This window comes from Ruditapes philippinarum, unplaced genomic scaffold (genome assembly GCF_026571515.1).
Source record: "Ruditapes philippinarum isolate M1 unplaced genomic scaffold, ASM2657151v2 ctg1059_1_1_1_1, whole genome shotgun sequence".
Lineage (NCBI taxonomy): Eukaryota > Metazoa > Mollusca > Bivalvia > Venerida > Veneridae > Ruditapes > Ruditapes philippinarum.
Window position 1 is genome coordinate 326483 of NW_026866195.1, and position 19566 is coordinate 346048.

Consider the following 19566-nt stretch of genomic DNA (forward strand, 5'->3'; position numbering starts at 1 on the left):
GTCTTAACCTAATACATCAAAAAGTTTTGTCTAGTTAGACTACCTTGTATTTATCTTGTAAAGTTTCATTTTACGGCATTGATTATATCTTAGTACATTCATCTTTTTGCTGGAGAAAATGTGAGCTCGCGGACCACGCACTAATAAATCACTCAAACCTTTATCAGAATCGGATAGATGGACCAACCACCACATATAATGATGTTAAACGAGACGAAAAGTACTTTAAGTTTACGAAAATAGAAAAGAATAAACCTTTTATTGTACACAATAGTTGTGACCAATCATATTGTTGTATTTCTGTTAATTTCTGTTAATTTGAGAATACTTCGATTTCATTGGTTGTTGGAAAATACCATAGAAGAAAATATGAAAAATTTCCTTCGCGAATACCTTATTTTATGAGCCCATAATTTTATTGATGGGGACATATTTATAAAAGAAACCATTTTTCTACAATGTCCAGCATTATTATTTAATGAAAAAGTGTTTGGTTTTGTCAGATCTTATTCAAATTATAAGATCTGATACCCCATTTTCTTCTTTTCGTGTTGGATAGAAAATGAGGTGAATTAACCTATTGGATACGTCAATTTGTACATTCGATAAATTTTTATTCTGATATTGAAATAACTTGAAAATTGTTTTCTACAATGTACGTTATATGTATTAAATGATAAAATATTCAAAAGCATTATATCTGATCTATACAATCAGATCTGATATGTCATTTTCTTCTTTCGGTGCCGAAAAGATAGAAAATCTAAATTTGAAAAATTGATACAAAATGCTGTATATGTAGTAAATTATACATTAAAAGGCAAAATAGTCTATAGTTATAGATCTTATATCACTTTAAACTGAAAATAACGTCAATTTTTAAATTAAAATATTAACCATTTAGTCGAAAAATCTACTTTATCGTTATTTCATGCCGAACATGGGATTTGTAACGTGCTCTCTCATTGGTTGAGAGCATATGTCTCCTATGCGGCCATTGGTCCATTTACTATCCGATTTTGACTTCAAGCTCAAGACTTTGACCTATGACCCCCTCAGGAATGTGGCATAAACAAAGACTTGTTTACAATTTTGTGCTGTACTCTATGTAGAGCATTTAGACCCTGTTTATATTTAAAATTTGATTTTTTAAGATATAAAAAGTAAAATACATTTAAAATGATTGCCACTAATCCTTATAGATATATTGGTAACACAATTATATTCATTTTACCTTATTATTTTGTTTGAATTCATGCGGGTTGAGAGTTTTTAAAGGAATACTTTTAGATTTGAATCAAATAATTAATTGCTGTTGGAATTTGCCATGAATACAGCTGGTAACGGGTATTTTCCCGATGTAAGGCCAGTCCACACGCTCAGGTCAACCCGTACCAAAACTGTTATTTATAAAAATATGTTATGAAAAGAAGAACAGATGGAACTATGTTTGATGAATAGATATATTTAATATTTGGTTGACAGGGGAACCTGGAGTCAACCAGAGCTCCTCCCCGGCAACGTAGGACACTAGTATCCCCCCTCCCTGATGTAACAGGGCGCCGCCGGGGTGCCCGAGACAGTCTTCTGCCGTCCTCCCCCTGATGGAATGGGCCTGAAGGACAGCATAGGCTGTCTCTGAACCCCTGTCTTACCATAAATAGTCATTTCTATTATTAATCAGGATAAGGTAAAGGTTAAAAGTCTGTTTGTTGTTTATTACCATGGGGAGAGTAGATAACTCCTGTTATTTAGTTAATTTTTACAAAATTGGCTGAAGATTTATTTAAACAACGTATATTAACTAATTTTTTGATGACTTTATTCCGAAAACACCCTTAGAAGTTAATATATTAATAAAAATTTGAACATTTTAACGTGTTTAGGTTAATTTTGTCTATTGAACTGTCAATAAGGTAAAAAATATAGTATCAAAAAATCAATTAAAGTTCTCTCCCTTGGACTGTTATTATCCAATATATAGGAATTATTGTAGATTATTATTGAATTATATATCATAGGAAAATGGCTATAAATATTTTATTTCTCAATGGATTTTGTTGGGGTTTTCTTCTTTTAGTCCATTATATGTATCTCTTAATTAAAGAATAGAGTTTATGATAGTTATCTTACTATTTCTTAATTCATGGGGAGTTATATTTGTATAAAATTATCAAATTTTGGAATAATTGGGTTTGATTTTGGAAAAGTTACCCATCATAGGAAAATTACTATATCTTTTTTAGTTTTTAATAAATTCTTATGGGGTTTTCTTATTTTATTCAATAAGATATGTCTCTTAATAAATACTGTGGTTTAGTTTTGATTAATAACTTAGATTTCAGATCATAGAAGGTTAAGATTCATGTAAAATTTTCTTTATTTTAGTACTGTGGTGTTAAATTTGTACTAATAACCTATTACAGGTAGAATGCTGTTATATTTTCATTTAATAGTCAATTTGTTTGGGAATTTTTCTGTAAGTTATGTGGATGTATCTATTAATGATTAAAGATGATTTGGGATGAGTTATCTACTCTATCATATTTTATTTTGGGTATATTTAAATTTGTTACTAAACCGGTGTCAAGGGACTAAAGTATGCAAACTGGGTCCCTATTAACCTGTTATTGTGAAGTTGTTATTACCATATAATTATGGTTATATATAATTTGGTAATATATCTAAGTTATTTAATTATGGTTATATATATTTTGATTGAATAATTGTGTTACCTGAGGGGGACACGGGCACATTTCAAGTTGATTTATTAAATTTTATCTGTTAATTTACACTCTAGGATAAATATCTCTAGAGCCCCATATACATGAGTATGATGTTGTTTTGGGGGATTTAAAATATTTTTTGCAGTAAATCCAAGCCCCACTGATCCAATGCGACCCACCAATTCTTGCCGCTGGGCTGCAAATTGGGGACATTCGATCAGTAGGTGGTCAGAACCATATTTCACTCCACATTGTGGGCAGGTCGGGTCAATTTTCTTAATGTATTGACCCACACTACCAGGTAATAGGCTTGAGCCCAGTCTTAGCCGGCTAATGATTTTATCAATTTTGGTATTGTTTGAATATTTTATTGGTCGTTTAAGGCTGACTGTAGTATTTACATGTTTAATTTTGGGAAGATTATCATTTATTTCTTTTTGCCACTTAGATAAAATATGTTGGCGTATTATGGAATATATTTCAGTGGGGGAGAGTGGTATAGGTTCTGTTACACTGCTGAATTTTAGGCCTGCTTTTGGCCGCCATGTCCGCCTGTTCGTTACCATAGATACCTATATGTGCTGGACACCAAACAATGGTTACCATTTTACCTACATTTAGGCATTTATTGTATAATATATAGATTTCTTGTAAAAGTTCTGGTCTTGACTGACTATTATTTGATTTCAGTGAGACCAATGATGATAGAGAATCAGAGAAAATGACAACTTTCTTGTGATTGTTGTCATTTATCCAGCACAAAGCATTCCTAATTGCAAGTAGCTCAGCCGTATAGATGGATGTTTTATTTGTTAACCTGTCAATTTTTTCATATTGCTGGGAAGGGATTACTACGGCTGAAGCTACTTTGCCAGAGTCCGGGTCTTTAGATCCATCTGTGTATATATGTGTTTGACCTGAATATTTTTCATAGTATATTTGTACTTCTGATCTTGCGAGGTGCGGAAGATCAGTTTTGTTCACTATAGATGTTAGGTGTGTATCAACTATGGGTGGCGAAAGGGTCCAGGGCGGAACCGCAGCAGGCCGCCGTTCAGCAATGTCAATACCTTTAAGGCCGCACCCCTCCGCCAGAAGGTCAGTACTGACCCCAAAGGGAAGGGCAGGGTCCTTAAACTTGGATTTACAGAAATAACCTTCCCCTAAAACCCATGCACGGGATTATTAGCCTTAGTACTTTTAATCCGTGCATAGTATTTTAGGGTTTGTTCCTGTCTTCTTAAATGTAGTGGTGGTATACCGGCCTCAAGTTCCAGGTCTCGGGCTGGGGTAGATCCTAGGGCCCCCAGGGCCAACCTGAGAGCAGCATTTTGGATACGGTCCAATTTATTAAGGAAGCTGGGGCATGCACTAGAATAGATTTGTGCTCCATAATCTATTTTTGAACGTATTAAGGATTTATATAGTAGTAAAAGGCTATTTTTATCAGTGCCGAAATCTGTGCCTTTTAACATTCTCATGACATTTAAATCCTTTTGACACCTGTTGACCAGATCTTGAATATGTTGCCCGAAAGTTAATTTTTTATCCAAAAGTATGCCTAAAAAATCGGGCAACTTTAACAAATTGAATTGTGTGTACTGCCTAAAGATACGTTCAAAGTGTGCTCTTTTTGATTTCCAAATAAAATTGCTACTGTTTTTGTCTCAGAAATTTGAAATCCCCATTTTTTTGCCCATCCCCATAGAGAGTCCATGCCAGCCTGTGCACATTGGGCTAGTTTTACCAAATTGGACCCTGTCTTCCAACAGCTTGAATCATCAGCAAATTGGCTAATAACCATACCGGAGCCAGAGAGAGCCTCTGGTAGACCATTGATTATTATAGAAAAAAGCAACGGTGAGAGGATCGAGCCTTGCGGAGTGCCCCGCTCCACAGGCTCAAGGTCAGACATAAACCCTTCTACCCGGACCGATATCTTCCTGCCCTCAAGGAAGGACCTGATATACTGGAAGCAAGACCCCGTCACTCCATATTCTTTTAATTTAAATAATACTCCAAAATGCCATGTTAGGTCAAAAGCTGCAGTAAGATCCAGAAAAATTGCTAGCACTGAACGTGATCTGTTTTTTGCATAGGTCACGTCATGCTGCAGTCGAGCCAGCTGATCCAAAGTGCTCCTGCCCTTTCGGAAGCCAGATTGAAAGGGGTTAATTATATTTTTTGATTCTAGTAAATGTTCTAAACGTGCCTTGACCATTCCCTCAAGCAATTTCCCTGAGTGAGATGTAAGGCTTATTGGTCTGTAAGATTTTGGTTCATTTTTTATTTTTACCATTTTTGTATATAGGAATGACAGTGGCCTCCCTCCAAGCATTGGGGTATATTCCCTCAGACCACACCCTATTGTATAGCCTTAACCATATTTCAAGCACACTGTCTGGTAGGTGCTTGAACATCTGGTAAGAAAGCACATCCTTGCCCGCGGCAGAATCTCGCCTCGCATTTAAGCAGGATTTAAGTTCCGAAAGACTGAATTGTAAATTAAGAGGCGAGTTATTTTCCCCCGGCTCATAGACCGAATCCTTGTTTTGTGACTCAAACTCTGCCTGATATTGAAGAGTTTCCGGTAACATGTTCGAGTCACTGGAGACCTGTTTGTAGTGCTTAACAATTTCTTCTGTGCGCAGCTCCTTTTACATTTCTCAACGGATTTTGACCAAACTTTCACAGAAGCTTTGTCATCAAGTGCCCTGGGGCATATTGTCGGGGTTTTGCGATTGGATAATATTTGACCTAATTACGGCCCTTTGTTTTTTTTCCTTATAAAGAATATACATGTTTGTATAGTGAACAATTTCTTCTGTGCACAACTCCTCCTACATTTCTCCACAGATTTTGACCAAACTTTCACAGAACCTTTGTCACCAAGTGCCCTGGGGCGTATTGTCGGGGTTTTGCGATTGGATAATAATTGACCTAATTATTGCCCTTTGTTTTTTTCCTTATATAGAATATATAGCACTTGAACAATTTCTTCTTCTGTGCTGAACTCCCTCTACAATTCTCAAGGGATTTTGTTTAAACTTTCACAGAAGCTTTGTCATCATGTGCCCTGGCGCAGGGGCGGGCGGATGGCGGGCGTAAATAATTTCTTCTGTGCGCAACTCCTTCTACATTTCTCAACGGATTTTGACCAAACTTTCACAGAAGCTTTGTCATCAAGTGCCCTGGCGCATATTGTCGGGGTTTTGCGATTGGATAATATTTGACCTAATTATGGCCCTTTGTTTTTTTTCCTTATATAGAATATATAGTGAACAATTTCTTCTGTGCGCAACTCCTTTTACATTTCTCAACGGATTTTGACCAAACTTTCACAGAAGCTTTGTCATCAAGTGCCCTGGGGCATGTTGTCGGGGTTTTGCGATTGGATAATATTTGACCTAATTACGGCCCTTTGTTTTTTTTCCTTATAAAGAATATATAGTGAACAATTTCTTCTGTGCACAACTCCTCCTACATTCATAGGTTTGTAAGGATAATAAAATACTGGTTAAAAATTGTAGAAACTGATAACATAATCCTTAAAACAGTATAATATCAAGCTCTAGATGATTGCAACAACAATGGTCATAAAAATTTGGTTTCAAATGTAAGAAAGCCTTTGAATGATTATGGAATTTCATATGTATATATCATTATATATTTCATCATGTTAATACTATTGAAAAAAAAAATTTTCATATGAATTTAGAAGTCGTATTGTTGATTCTTTTAAACAGGAATGATATGCTACTTTAGATAATAGTTCTGTATTGTATAATGTACAAAAATGTTAAATGTAGTTTTGAGTATGAACTTTACTTAGATATCTTAGATTTTATTTCTGTAAATTAAGAATGAGTAGTTTGTCTTTGAGAATGCAAACTGGCAGATATTCTAGGAATAGAATTGCTAGAGAAGAAAGGTATTGTTTATGTTGTAATGCCTCAGACATTGAAGATGAATTTCATTTTGTTTGTATATGTCGTTGTTATGCAGAGTTAAGAAAAAAATATTTGAAAATTAAATATACCAGAAATCCATCAGTTTATAAATTTTTACAATTATTGAACTCAAATAGTAAATATGAATTAATTCAGTTATCCAAATTTGTTAAAGAAGCACTTGCTTTGAGAAACACACTGTTAAATGTTTAGCGTTAAACATCATTATTGCTCATTCTCCTGTTTGTATGTCTTTACTTTTTTAATTTGTAGTATACATATTCATTATTTCATTTTCTTGTTACTAGATAAATTAAGATTAAGAATTTTGAAAATGTCATAATTGCTATTACCATTATATTGACGTTATGCTTGTAAATATCATTGTATTATAGATGATGTACAATGTACAAATCTTAATAAAGTATCTGTTCTGTTCTGTTCTGTTCATTTCTCCACAGATTTTGATCAAACTTTCACAGAACCTTTGTCACCAAGTGCCCTGGGGCGTATTGTCGGGGTTTTGCGATTGGATAATATTTGACCTAATCATTGCCCTTTGTTTTTTTCCTTATATATAATATAAAGTGAACAATTTCTTCTGTGCTGAACTCCATCTACAATTCTCAAGGGATTTTGTTCAAACTTTCACAGAAGCTTTGTCATCATGTGCCCTGGCGCATATTGTCAGGGTTTTGTGATTGGATAATATTTGACCTAATAATGGCCCTTTTTTTCCTTATACAGAATATATAGTGAACAATTTCTATCGTGCGCAACTTCTCCTACATTTCTCGAAGGATTTTGACCAAACTTTCACAGAAGCTTTGTTATCAAGTGCCCTGGCGCATATTGTCTGGGTTTTGTGATTGGATAATATTTGACCTAATTATGGCCCTTTGTTTTTTTTCCTTATACAGAATTATCAATATACATGTATAGTGAACAAATTCTTCTGTGCTGAACTCATCCTACATTTCTCAACGGATTTTGTTCAAACTTTCACAGAAGCTTTGTCACCAAGCGCCCTGGCACATATTGTCGGGGTTTTGTGATTGGATAATTTTTGACCTTATTATGGCCCTTTGTTTTTTTTCCTCCTACATTATTCATGTTTTACATTGCACATAGTTACATTGTTTGTTGCTTGTATTTGTGTCTCAAATACAACATATTTATCTACAATGTTGATAATTGAAAACCTGGTTTCATGGCATTGCCATGTTTCTTGTTACATTTAAACGCACCCCTGGAAAAAAATTACGAAGCGAGTCGCTACTAGCTTTTTTAAAAGCTAACCTTGTATTTATTAATTTGAATCAAATGTTATGTAATCGCAACTTCTCGGCCCTTTCAGTCTTCGGATATGGACCAAAATGTCCCGATTGTAGTTCTATGATAATAATGCTCGCAAATGTGTAGTTCTGGCTTCCAAAACTTTATAAGCCGCTTTTTAACATTTTTGTTTTTCATCAGATGCGGCATTAAACGTCATGTCATATATATAAACGGGTACGCTGAAGACCTTAAGCTAGCAAATGTGTTGCACAGGTTTGTTTTGAGCATAGCACAACGATATTTATAATAATTCCGTACATGAATAGTGTTTTTATTCAAGTCATAAAGACAAGTGCTGGCAAAGCTTTTTCATTAAAGTGTTGATTTTATGTCGATCACTTAACGGTAAACCAAGATAATTAGACTATGGACTAGTTTGTATCATGGATGCAGAAAAATGTGGAAAAACAGTATATTTGACATAATATCAATATGGTTGTCGGTTAAACTTGCTATAGAAGTACGTTAACGGGCAATAAGTTTGCTTCTATGACAAATATACTAGTACATGTACATGTAGTTACTATTCATGTGTAAAGAGCATTAATTTGCATTTTTGACAGTGAAACGAGAGATTCACTTTTACAATTTGATGAATGCATGTATCTTTACTATAGAATCAAAATAATACGTTATACAAATGTTCAGAAATGAAAGACAACATCAATAGAATGAAAACGTATAGTTTTATTTTAATAAGCAATGTGTCAATACAGATACGTAACTAACTATCATAAACCATTCAAAGTCAATAATTCTGTTTCATGGAAAAATATTTTTAATTCAAGTCATAGACAAGTAATGTTAGATTCAGTAACAAGGCTTTTTCTTTATTTTAAGTGATGATTTTTGGCTACATAATCCAAATTTAAACCTAAAACTAGAGGTACATTTCAAATCATTTCACAAAATCTTCAACGTTCAACTGTTTATTAACTTGTCCATTACGTAACTGTAACTACCCATTATCCATGCTATTATTCAGCTATTTTTGATGCAATCTTCACAGCAAGTTTACAGATAGGTTTTATGTCTTCAACCATTTGTATGACATGAACTGGCATATCTACAGGAACCTGGAAAAAAAGATAAAAAATTAACTTAAAGAAACAAAATGGATAAATCAGGTGAGATAAACCTTTTTCAGGCATTTCATTTTATGATAACGATAACATTTTATTGACAATGTTTTAAACACACAGAAACGCCGTGCTCCCTTCAAAGTTTAGAGCATATAGAGCATAAGAAATCATCAATAAAGATGTATGGAAAAAATAAAATTGTATATATAATATACAATGTATATATACGTCACTACCCTTGTTTTGTCTGATTATATTTGTATGCTGAAGAAGGCCAAAAGGTCGAAAGCTATGCAAATTCAATTCATTCCAAGATGCATATAAAAAGCTGAAGAAAAGAGCTTAAATAATCATTTGTAGTGCAAGTGTGCAAGTTAAGATTCCCCAACCTTTACCAAATCACTTTAGTATTAAAGGCACTGTGCTATGAAATCCTCTAAATCGATTGCCCTTGTGTCTGATTATTTTTGCATTAAACCATGTTTTCGTCTAAACTAATGATTCAAAGGATGAGGTTTACTTGTATAAAGAAGGAATTACAACATAATTCGGAATTGTTACCTTTATCTTTAAATGTCTATCAAAGATGTATTTGACTATGCGTACTTACTTCTTGCGTGTGTACCATAACCACAGAGTCACAAAATGATAGGAGAATCGTCACAGCCTTATTGTTGCCACCTTTCTTGTTACCCTTCTTCGAAAAACAAAACAAAACAAAAAAAAACACAATTATAGCTCTTTTTTATCTAAATGTTGCATTTGCCTATTAAGTATTTCTCTTCTATTAAAAAAACAATGTACAATAATGTTAACACATAAATAGTTTTCAAATGCATCTGCAGACTTATTTTAGCAATGTCCATATGGCAAAAAATTAGATGCAATCTTTCAAACTTTAATGAAATATATAACGTTGTTAAACAGATTTAACCTGAATATGGAATTAGATTTTTCTGTTCTTTGATGTGACACATTTTATGCTGGCTTTAATTCTTTTTCATGATTAAATGCTACAACCATAAGTTCATCCGAAATGCAAAAGAGTTTGAATTTAAATTGTAAATAGCGGTATATATTTAAAATGATAAGGTAATATACCTTTGCTTTGACGGAAGTATTACTGTTATTCTCTCCAAATTGGGTTCTTTGCTTTAAATATGTATTACAAACAGGCTTCAGTAATTTAAACACCTTCTTAAATCTAGAGTCGGTGTTTTTTACTTCACCTGACATAAGACCTTCACACAAATAGTTAAAACTCCACTTAGGTTTCCCTCCTTCGGATATGACCATAGCGTCGTCACAAATAGGAACTATGTCAGTTAAGACTTTCTTTAGTTTTTTTGCCATATTTTTGGGAAGCTGAAATGTATGCGAGTATTGAAATGCGTATTTAAAATGATAAATTTAAAATGATTGTCTCATCTACAGTAATTGCTTAAGGTTATTAAACAATTAATTATAAACTTGATTTTGCCTCAATCAGGACTTTACCATAGCCGCCCTATTAGACTTTTGAGCCACCATCACATGTATATACAAAATATATAATGCGGAATTGTCAGGCTAAAAAGTAAAAACTACATGTGTTTTGTACTTTTGAGGAATTCCGAGATTGAAAAAATAAAATAAAAAAGTTAAGTCGTCTGGCAGGTATTAGCATTTGCTCTTGCTGAACGTAAGTGCAGTAATTCCGCCAGCCATTTATCCATCTTTCATTAAGTATTTTAAACAATTCAATTTGTATGCAATGGCCAATCGTTGTTACCTCTGCATTGATGCCTTTCATATTTCGGCAGCTGCAACAATGTGTGTTGCGGAGGTTGTGGTCCGCCAGAATGCTAAATACATGTAAATAAATGTATCTCGCCCGAAATTGCAATGCAATTCAATGCAATTTAACATATTCAATTGAAAAATCAAATAAAATGTACAATATTTATTAGCTTATTAATAATTTGTGAATGACAAATTATGCATCAAAAAAATCAAATTAACAAGAAGTTATTATTCAGTATGATTTTATTAAATTAATTAGTTGATTATCGGCTGATTGTGAAAAAGGAATAAAACGAAAAAAAAGAGAATAAATTAATCGACTCACTCCTTGTTCCATTGTATCCTCATGGCGCCAGCAGAATTGTAGAAGCTTCACCACGGCACTATGATCAGTCTCCCCATTATTTTTACCATTTTTCTTTAAAATTAGATATGAATAAATATTAACAAAACGTCGCTTTTTTATTATAGAAAGAAGTAAAACATTCGTAGATTATATTTCAAAGATATCAGCTTAGAAAATAGCGTAAATGGCAACAGAAAGATTACCTCATCATTGGGAGGAGGACCATCTTCTGTCTTCTCAACGTAATCAAGAAGTTTGACACAAATTGGGTCCATTCTGGTAAACAAGTCGTCATATTTTGGGTTTGAGTTTTGAAATTTACCATCTGCTAGACCTTTACATATATGTACAAGGCCTGTTTCAGGACCTCCTCTTTCTATATTATGTACTTCAACACAAACGGGATCCATTTCACTATAGATGTCCAATAACTCTTGTGGAGTGTCCTCGGGAAACTTAAATGAAAATATAAAATGTCAGTATATTTGTGTAGATTACGATAACGATTAACAACAAAAAGTATTTGTGATGCAAATATAATCTTTAAATTTTCATAGCAATGTTTTTTTTTCAAATTCATATATTATCCTTATATTTACAGCTAAAATATTGTTAAGCACACATAAACGCGCACGCACGCACGTTCAAACACACATGTTTTCTCACGTGTGCACATGCGTGCGAGGATATGTGGGCGTGTGCCATGATATTTCCTTTCTGTATATTTGCTTCTAAATGATTCGTCGAAGATACCGTAAATTATAAATTACACACAAATTTCTAATCGTTGGTTGAATAGAACATCAGCTGTGCTGCTTCACATATTGAGATTATTTTGCTATTTGAGCCGCGTCATGACAAAACCAACATAATGGGTTTGCGACCAGCATGGATCCAGACCAGCCTGCGCATCCGCACAGTCTGATCAGCTAGGATCCATGCTGTTCGCTTACCAACCCTATAGCAAGAGAAACTGATAGCGAACAGCATGGATCCTGATCAGACTGCGCGGATCCCATGCGCAGGCTGGTCTGGATCCATGCTGGTCGAAAACCCATTATGTTGGTTTTGTCGTGACGCGGCTCGTTTATTATTCACCTTCGGAATATAATTACACTAATATCTGGTCATTTAGAGAAAACTAGTTAAAATACATGTACAATGCTTTAAATATATAAGGCCCGTGAACTCTAAACAAAGTTCTTAGAATAGTTTAAAGACGTAATTTTCATAAGCTCCAAGAGGTGACTATTTTCTGGGCGTCTAAATATGCTGTAACAAGGGGATTTTACTGGTTAATATACTTACACCATTTGCCTGTTCATGTTTCAATTTCCTACAAAATCCATGTAGAATGTGCTTTGCATCTTCCTTTTTACCTTTTTTGCCACCTTTCTTTAAAAAGAAGACAATCATTCGATGATAAGTAAATTTGAACTAGAAGGAAAATTACAATGTATTTGTATTAATAAAATTACTATTATAAGTATGATTTCTATTTCGACGGTGGAAAAAATATAGATAACAAAAAATCAAGAATATAACGAGAGAGAAAATACTCAAATAATATCAAAATTACTTTTGCATATTCAGCAACATCGCCTTCATTTTCAACTTTTTCCGCTTCTGCGTCTTGTCCTTCCATGTAGGCCTCTAAATCGTCACATATTGGATCAATCATTTTAAACACATCATTATATGCGTCGTCGGTGTTTTTCATTGTCCCATCTTCAATACCAGTACACATTTCATCAAGGATCACATCAAGCTCATTATCAAGGACATCCACAAAATTCTTAAAGAACTTATCTTTATCATTTTTATTACCCTTTTTACCACCTTTCTTCTGCAAAAAAATGTATTCTTATTATATTCAATACACGCCACTGAGCGTATAGCTTAGTGTTAAAATATCAACTAATCTAGCCACAGGTGGCAGTACCAGTGTTTGGACACCCCCCCCCCCCTATCTGCCCCTGGACCCTTACTACAACCCTGAAAAAAATAATTCAACACTCTATGGCTTACTATAAGGTACCAAATACCAAACCACCGATGAAATTATATAAAAAAAAAATTCCACTATCAAAATTATAGTTATCACTATAATTTTGATAGTGGAATTTTTTTTTTTTATATAATTTCATCGGTGGTTTGGTATTTAGTACCTTATAATAAGCCATAGAGTGTTGGATTATTATTTTTTTCAGGGTTGTAGTAAGGGTCCAGGGGCAGATAGGGGTGGGTGTCCAAACACTGATACTGCCACCTGTGAATCTAGCTGGCGAAATTATTATAATTAAATATTGGTTAAAAAAAATTGGCCCAGAAATAACTCATTAATAAAAAGAATGTAAAATGTACTGAAAGAAGATGTCAATAATAATGATAATAATAATAATAATAATAATAATAATTATTATTATTATTATTATTATTATTATTATTATTATTATTATTATTATTATTATTATTATATCTCCTATAACGGAAATAATTGGGGGAAAAACTTGAAGATACTTGACGAAATGGGTTTTTACTTTGTATTGCTAAAACAAAGCAGAATTATTATATCTTTTCAAATACTAAGAAATGGAATATTGAATATATATAAACCAACTTGGTATTCATAGTTCTGTTTGAAGAGAGCTATTTTTGCATTTAGTTTTTTGTTGTTGTACCGGAATATACAATACTAGATTTTCAGACAACATTTTAGATTTCTATGTGTTGTCAAGAAATAAATGGAAGCTTATTCTTTGTAGACAGGACTATGAAAATAATGATTGAAAAAAATAGCTATAGTGAACCGGCCAGAACTGAACAACTTCATTTGTATTATTCCATTTGTATCATTACCATTTGTTTTACTACCATTTGTATTGCTTATATGATGGTGCTGTAGCTTATAAATCAGAAATAAAAATGGGACGAGATTAGATTACATAAAGTTTCCGAAAGTTATTATCCGTCATTGAGAAATAATTTGTCATAAATGTAGCAAAACGTTAAATAAATTGGTACTTTGCATCCCAACTATAGCTATAATAATTGTTAAATGCAAATGAATCAAAAGATATCTTAGCTATATAGCCAATTAGTATTTTCCAGGATCTTTAAAAAAAACACCGATTGCCATATTTTGAGAAATGAAAACAATTGCATTTAAGGGTATAATGAGCCAAAAATAAACAAATTACTCTGCTGTCATGCACTCTGTACAAAAAATCACTATGATAAAATTAATCCTGGAGGAGTTGTCTAAATGCAATTTAAACGATGCCTTGTTCTTAGACTTTAATACTTCACCAATAAATAACGCACGTGTCTTAAATGCTCTTTTAAATACATGTTAATTGTAAGTGCCTGTTAAATATCAACAAGCGTTGATGTAAATATTGTTTTTCATAAAAGTAAGGAGGCATAATTGACCACATTTAAAGGAGGCAATAGAACATGTTATAACTTCTGCTACTTACAGATAAGGCAGATGTGAGGACAATGACGCAGATGAGTATTAGAAGTTTCGGATTCATCTGGAAAACAAATAGATAATGGATAGATTAGGGACACCAATGTATTTAAACTATAGATGCAATGATATTTATAGTTCATTATTTTAAGCCTTTATACACATTGATTACATGTATATATAAACGATATAAATGATGTCATATTCAAAAGGCATAATTGGTGCCAGAATCTAACATCTAGGTCTTAGACTTGTATAAGCTTTCATACCATCTTCTTTGAAATACTTGTAATAACGCACTGGCGATACATTTTCATCGGAAAAATATCCGATATTCGTTTCTTTCAAATTCAATATAATTTATTAAAATAACTGACTTCTATCTTTTCTCCGGGTCGAATCCGTGAAGAAAAGAAATTACTGCCAAATCGTCTGACAGTCCTAACTTTTTTTGTTTATTGCTTAAAATTCGTCCCATAATCAGTATAAAAACCATATAACAAAAAAAAAAACATCAACAAACAAATTCTGTGTAAACAGCAAAACCAAAACAAAACTATGACTTTGAATCCTAAAAAAATGCAAGAGAAAAGCTCATCTTATATAATTATGTCTTTCTTTTCTTTTTAAATATAATATGACATACGCAGACCTAGCCTCTGACATTCCAAAGAAGATGTTACGGTATTCTGGCACCAATTATGCCTTTTGAATGTGACATCATTTATATATGCATGTAATCAATGTGTACATAGACTTAAAATAATGAACTATAAATTATAAACATAATTGTGAATGAGGATTATAAAAATTCTTTGACTGAAAAATACTTTACTAAGAACAGAATACTTGTTAGATACAGAACTTAATCACAAGGATACAGAATGTAATCGCGATACCAGAAAATATCATAAAACAATTTTATTGTCACTTGTTGTCATTAAATAAATTTCATTTCTTAATCAATTTAACGCAGAAGAACCTATTTTATTTTGCTGAAATATCTGAAAAAATTAAAACTTAGTTATTTAATTTTTTTTGAAATGATTAAGATATTTAAACAATTATAAAATGAAAACGTTATTCTTACCTTAATGACTTAATGGCCTTCTACCAGTTGATTATTCTGACTGGGCCTGTCCTCGAGTTTAAATACCCTCTTAATTTGTCTACAAAATAGCGTCATTGTAAGTCAAGACAGTCATGTGGCAATGCCCCGAGCACTTTAAATGTTTACAGTTTCATATATCAATAAATTCACAAACATTTTATAAATGGCCTTGGCTTAATTAATGAACGCGGCAGTTATTTTGTAAAAGTGCAGGCATCTCATTGCTGTTTATTATGCACAGATATATATGGTTTTCTTTTTGTATCACTGAGTCCAGTACTTAAAATAGTGTTCATTGAGGACAGAATACCGTTAAAGTTCGTGTTAGGGAGAGGGGAGAGCGGTGTGTGTATGCATGCGTGCGTGCGTGCGTGCGTGTGTGTTTAATTTCCAATTGTTTCTGCTCTCGATAAATTACACTTACCAGATTGTTTTAGCACATTCATAAAGGTTGACAAAACTCGGCCTAGTGAAATGACAGAATCTATTCGTAGCATTATTTTCTCTGTCGGCTTATTATATCAACATTATTAGGACTCTTTTAATCCTTTTATTACTTCAATATTTTCTTTTTTTGTCAAAATATCATGAATATTTGGCGTATTTCACTATTTTAATCAATTCAAGACTGTCATTTTAAGGACTCTCCAGGGGCTCATACATATGCGACAGAATGTCTCAATTACATAGGTAAAGTATACGTATAGCTGTGAATATGGAAACGAAGAAAGATGATCTTAAGGAATACTAGTACATAATGTATACAAATTACAGGGTAAAATATGTGGAAAAATCAAAGCACATTTCTTTGCAAGCTTGTATCGGACAACATTGCTTGACAATTTGGTCAAGCAAGATATCAATTATAGATAATATCGTCTGAATTTATTGAAAATGTAATAATTTATAATAAGTCAGTCTTGATAAAATTCGAAATGGTAGTTAACTTATAACGAATGAGTAATATCAATATCTAGCTTTCACATCAATGAAATTAGACTAAATAATCATTTCATTTTATTTATTGGTAAATCGACATTTCAAATGCCTTTAACCATAACAGAAGAAATAAAATAATAAAATCATGTTTTAAAATAGTTCAATCATAGGTTAGACATAATTTGAAATAGCCAAAAGGAATTGTCGTCTAGATAAACTGCCGTGAGATATTATCTTCAAAGCAAACAAATAAAAGTCCACACGCATAAAAGTCACCTTTGTCTTAATGTTATAAAGTACAAATTTAAAAGTACAAAGTTTAGAAAAAGTCTATATTATTTCTTACATGGTGGGTTTCCATGTTGAATTAAAACTTTTAAACTTTATATACTAAATAAAGGTATCCGGTCAATATGTGGCCAATACTAGTGGTAGTAGTATTATTACCCCTAACTTTTTTTGTAATGTCAATTTCCCATAGGCCTAACTGTTAATGCAAGTGACTAAGAAATCTGTACTGTTACATAGGTAAAAGTACATATCTAGTCACTTCGTTGTTTTTTTCTTTTAAAAATATAAAATCTTCCATTTTCTTTTCTCGATTCAGCCTCTTTTTTCGAAGTTCACCACGAAGGGGGATTCAAAGGGCATCACCAGAGTGTCCGACTATGACACTCAGAAAATAGTTATTTCCATCCTAGAGTGTTTTTTCCGTCTTAAATGTCTTGATTGAAAAGTTAACAGCTACTCGCTTTGTCACGATGTGTTTAAATGTCAAAAAGACGATTTTCTCAGTTTAACAACAACCTGGATAATGATGGACTAGACAAAGTGAAATATTCCAATCATAACAAAGGGCAATTAGTCCCAAAACGGTCACCTGGGGAGTATTATATCAAGATGCAGAATGAAGTCCCTATGTATATGCACTTGCACATTATGGTCCGTTGATGATTTTGTTATATCAAGTCCCAGTGACCTTGACCTTTGGACCTGAAAATGTGTGTGGAAGGTAGAACTCCACATTGTTATAGATTAATTAGTTTTGGAATGAGTAATAATTAACACAAGTCCTATATAAGTCTATATAAATCAAGTACCCCCTTGGGCGGGGCGAATGTTGAATTGTGGCGCATGATTAACATTTCTTTTTTCTAAGTTCACAAGGCAATGCTACATATAAAAAATTTAAGCTCCTGGCAACAATAAGACTTAAACATATTGACGAGATAGAAACGTAAGTATACCAGTATTAGTCTGTGGCGTGTATTTTATCTATGATAATTTCCTTTTTTGTACTTTTTTTAAATGACACACCTTCGTGAATATTGAAATAAACTTTTGATCACAAATACATGCAACCATAGTTGTTTAAACTTTGCTTCCATTTTAGAAGATTACTTCCTTCTACTGATGTTCATTTATTGTAAATAAAATTGCGTAATCGCAATGCAGCCTTAAAATCATGCTTTAAAGACGTTTTGTACACGTATTTCTACTGTGCAATATGATAAGCACGTGTCTCATCAACTAAGAAAACATATATTGCGAGTTTTTATAACAAGGTAGATTGGCTGCACGTTAACTGTGATTGGAATTCAATTGCAATAATATTATGGGAGATATTATTCCATAAAATACTGAAACCCAGATCATCTCAAATGTTTTGTGCACTAAATGCCCATGAATCTTAAACCAAGTTCTGCTGATCACACATAGAACGATTGAGAATCAATGTGTCGCGAGCTCGTATAAACTATATAAAAGAACAGTTTGGCTAGTTATTGCCTATGGGGCGTCTGTTTGGAGATAAATCCTATTCTCATATTATATATGTGCAAGATAGAGCAATGAGATTTTTCCTGGGAATTGGTTGATACACTCCAAATAATACTACATATAATGAGTTTGGTTGGCAACCTCCACATGTGAAACAGTGGAGATCTGTGACCTAACAATGAAAATGGATAGTGGTAGGACCAATTTTAAGATATTCCAATATTGTGATTTTAAAGGAGATTCTATAGGAACCAATAACAGTAGAAACGGGCAGCATGTTTTTAAGAAGCACTTACATTTGTTGAATTTATAACATTTATAACACAATTTTACAGCATGACATTCAAGAGACTTTTGTAATAAGGTTGTAGCAGGTTCAATGGATATATTGACTACTGAAGGGTTACAAGTATAAGAAATGTAATAGGTCTCTCCGACAGAGTCAAGAATAAAATTCGTACATACAAGCATTTTAAAAAATAGTTATGGAAAATTATACTGCGTGCACACAAGTAAACACAAAACAGCAATAGCTAGGTTAAGATTTGGAGTAGCCCAAATCCGTTTAGAAACTCGAAGATATGAAAAATTACCAGAGGAGCAGCGTGAATGGTGTTGGAAATGAACAGAAATTTCAAGGATTCATCTGATTATAAGATAAAAATGTATTGTATGTTATTATATATGAGAGAAACAAATGTGTATATACAACAAAGATGATATAAGAATAACTGATAAATACCTTTGCTTCTATATCAACTATTTTTATGGACTGTATAAGTCCACTGTGGGAAGGAGGAGTCTTACTGTTTCAGAATTATGCTACTTTTTGTCTGATTACTAGTATCATAAACATATAACATGCTGATCAGGGTTTGAATATTTCTTTAAACATAATCATGCGAACTTCTACATAATTATACTATATGTACATGTAGTATAGTTTAAGGACATGTGCCTTTTAACAAGTGTACAAAATCATTGCTTATCAGTTCACCTCTGATAAGGAATTATATCTATTTTTTCTACATTGTTTCATAT

At 32.8% G+C, this 19566-nt stretch overlaps 1 protein-coding gene across 1 annotated transcript; it reads right to left on the reverse strand.

Moving 5' to 3' along the window:
• Positions 1–8681: 8681 nt before the first annotated feature.
• On the reverse strand, positions 8682–15914 carry LOC132731648 (uncharacterized). The gene is made up of 9 exons (XM_060717864.1): positions 15787–15914; positions 14704–14760; positions 12804–13070; positions 12533–12619; positions 11428–11679; positions 11204–11296; positions 10198–10461; positions 9707–9793; positions 8682–9090 (listed from the first exon to the last, which is right to left on the reverse strand). Exons 2-9 carry the CDS (start codon positions 14758–14760, stop codon positions 8992–8994), a joined length of 1206 nt encoding a protein of 401 aa, XP_060573847.1. The 5' UTR covers positions 15787–15914; the 3' UTR covers positions 8682–8991.
• Positions 15915–19566: the final 3652 nt, after the last annotated feature.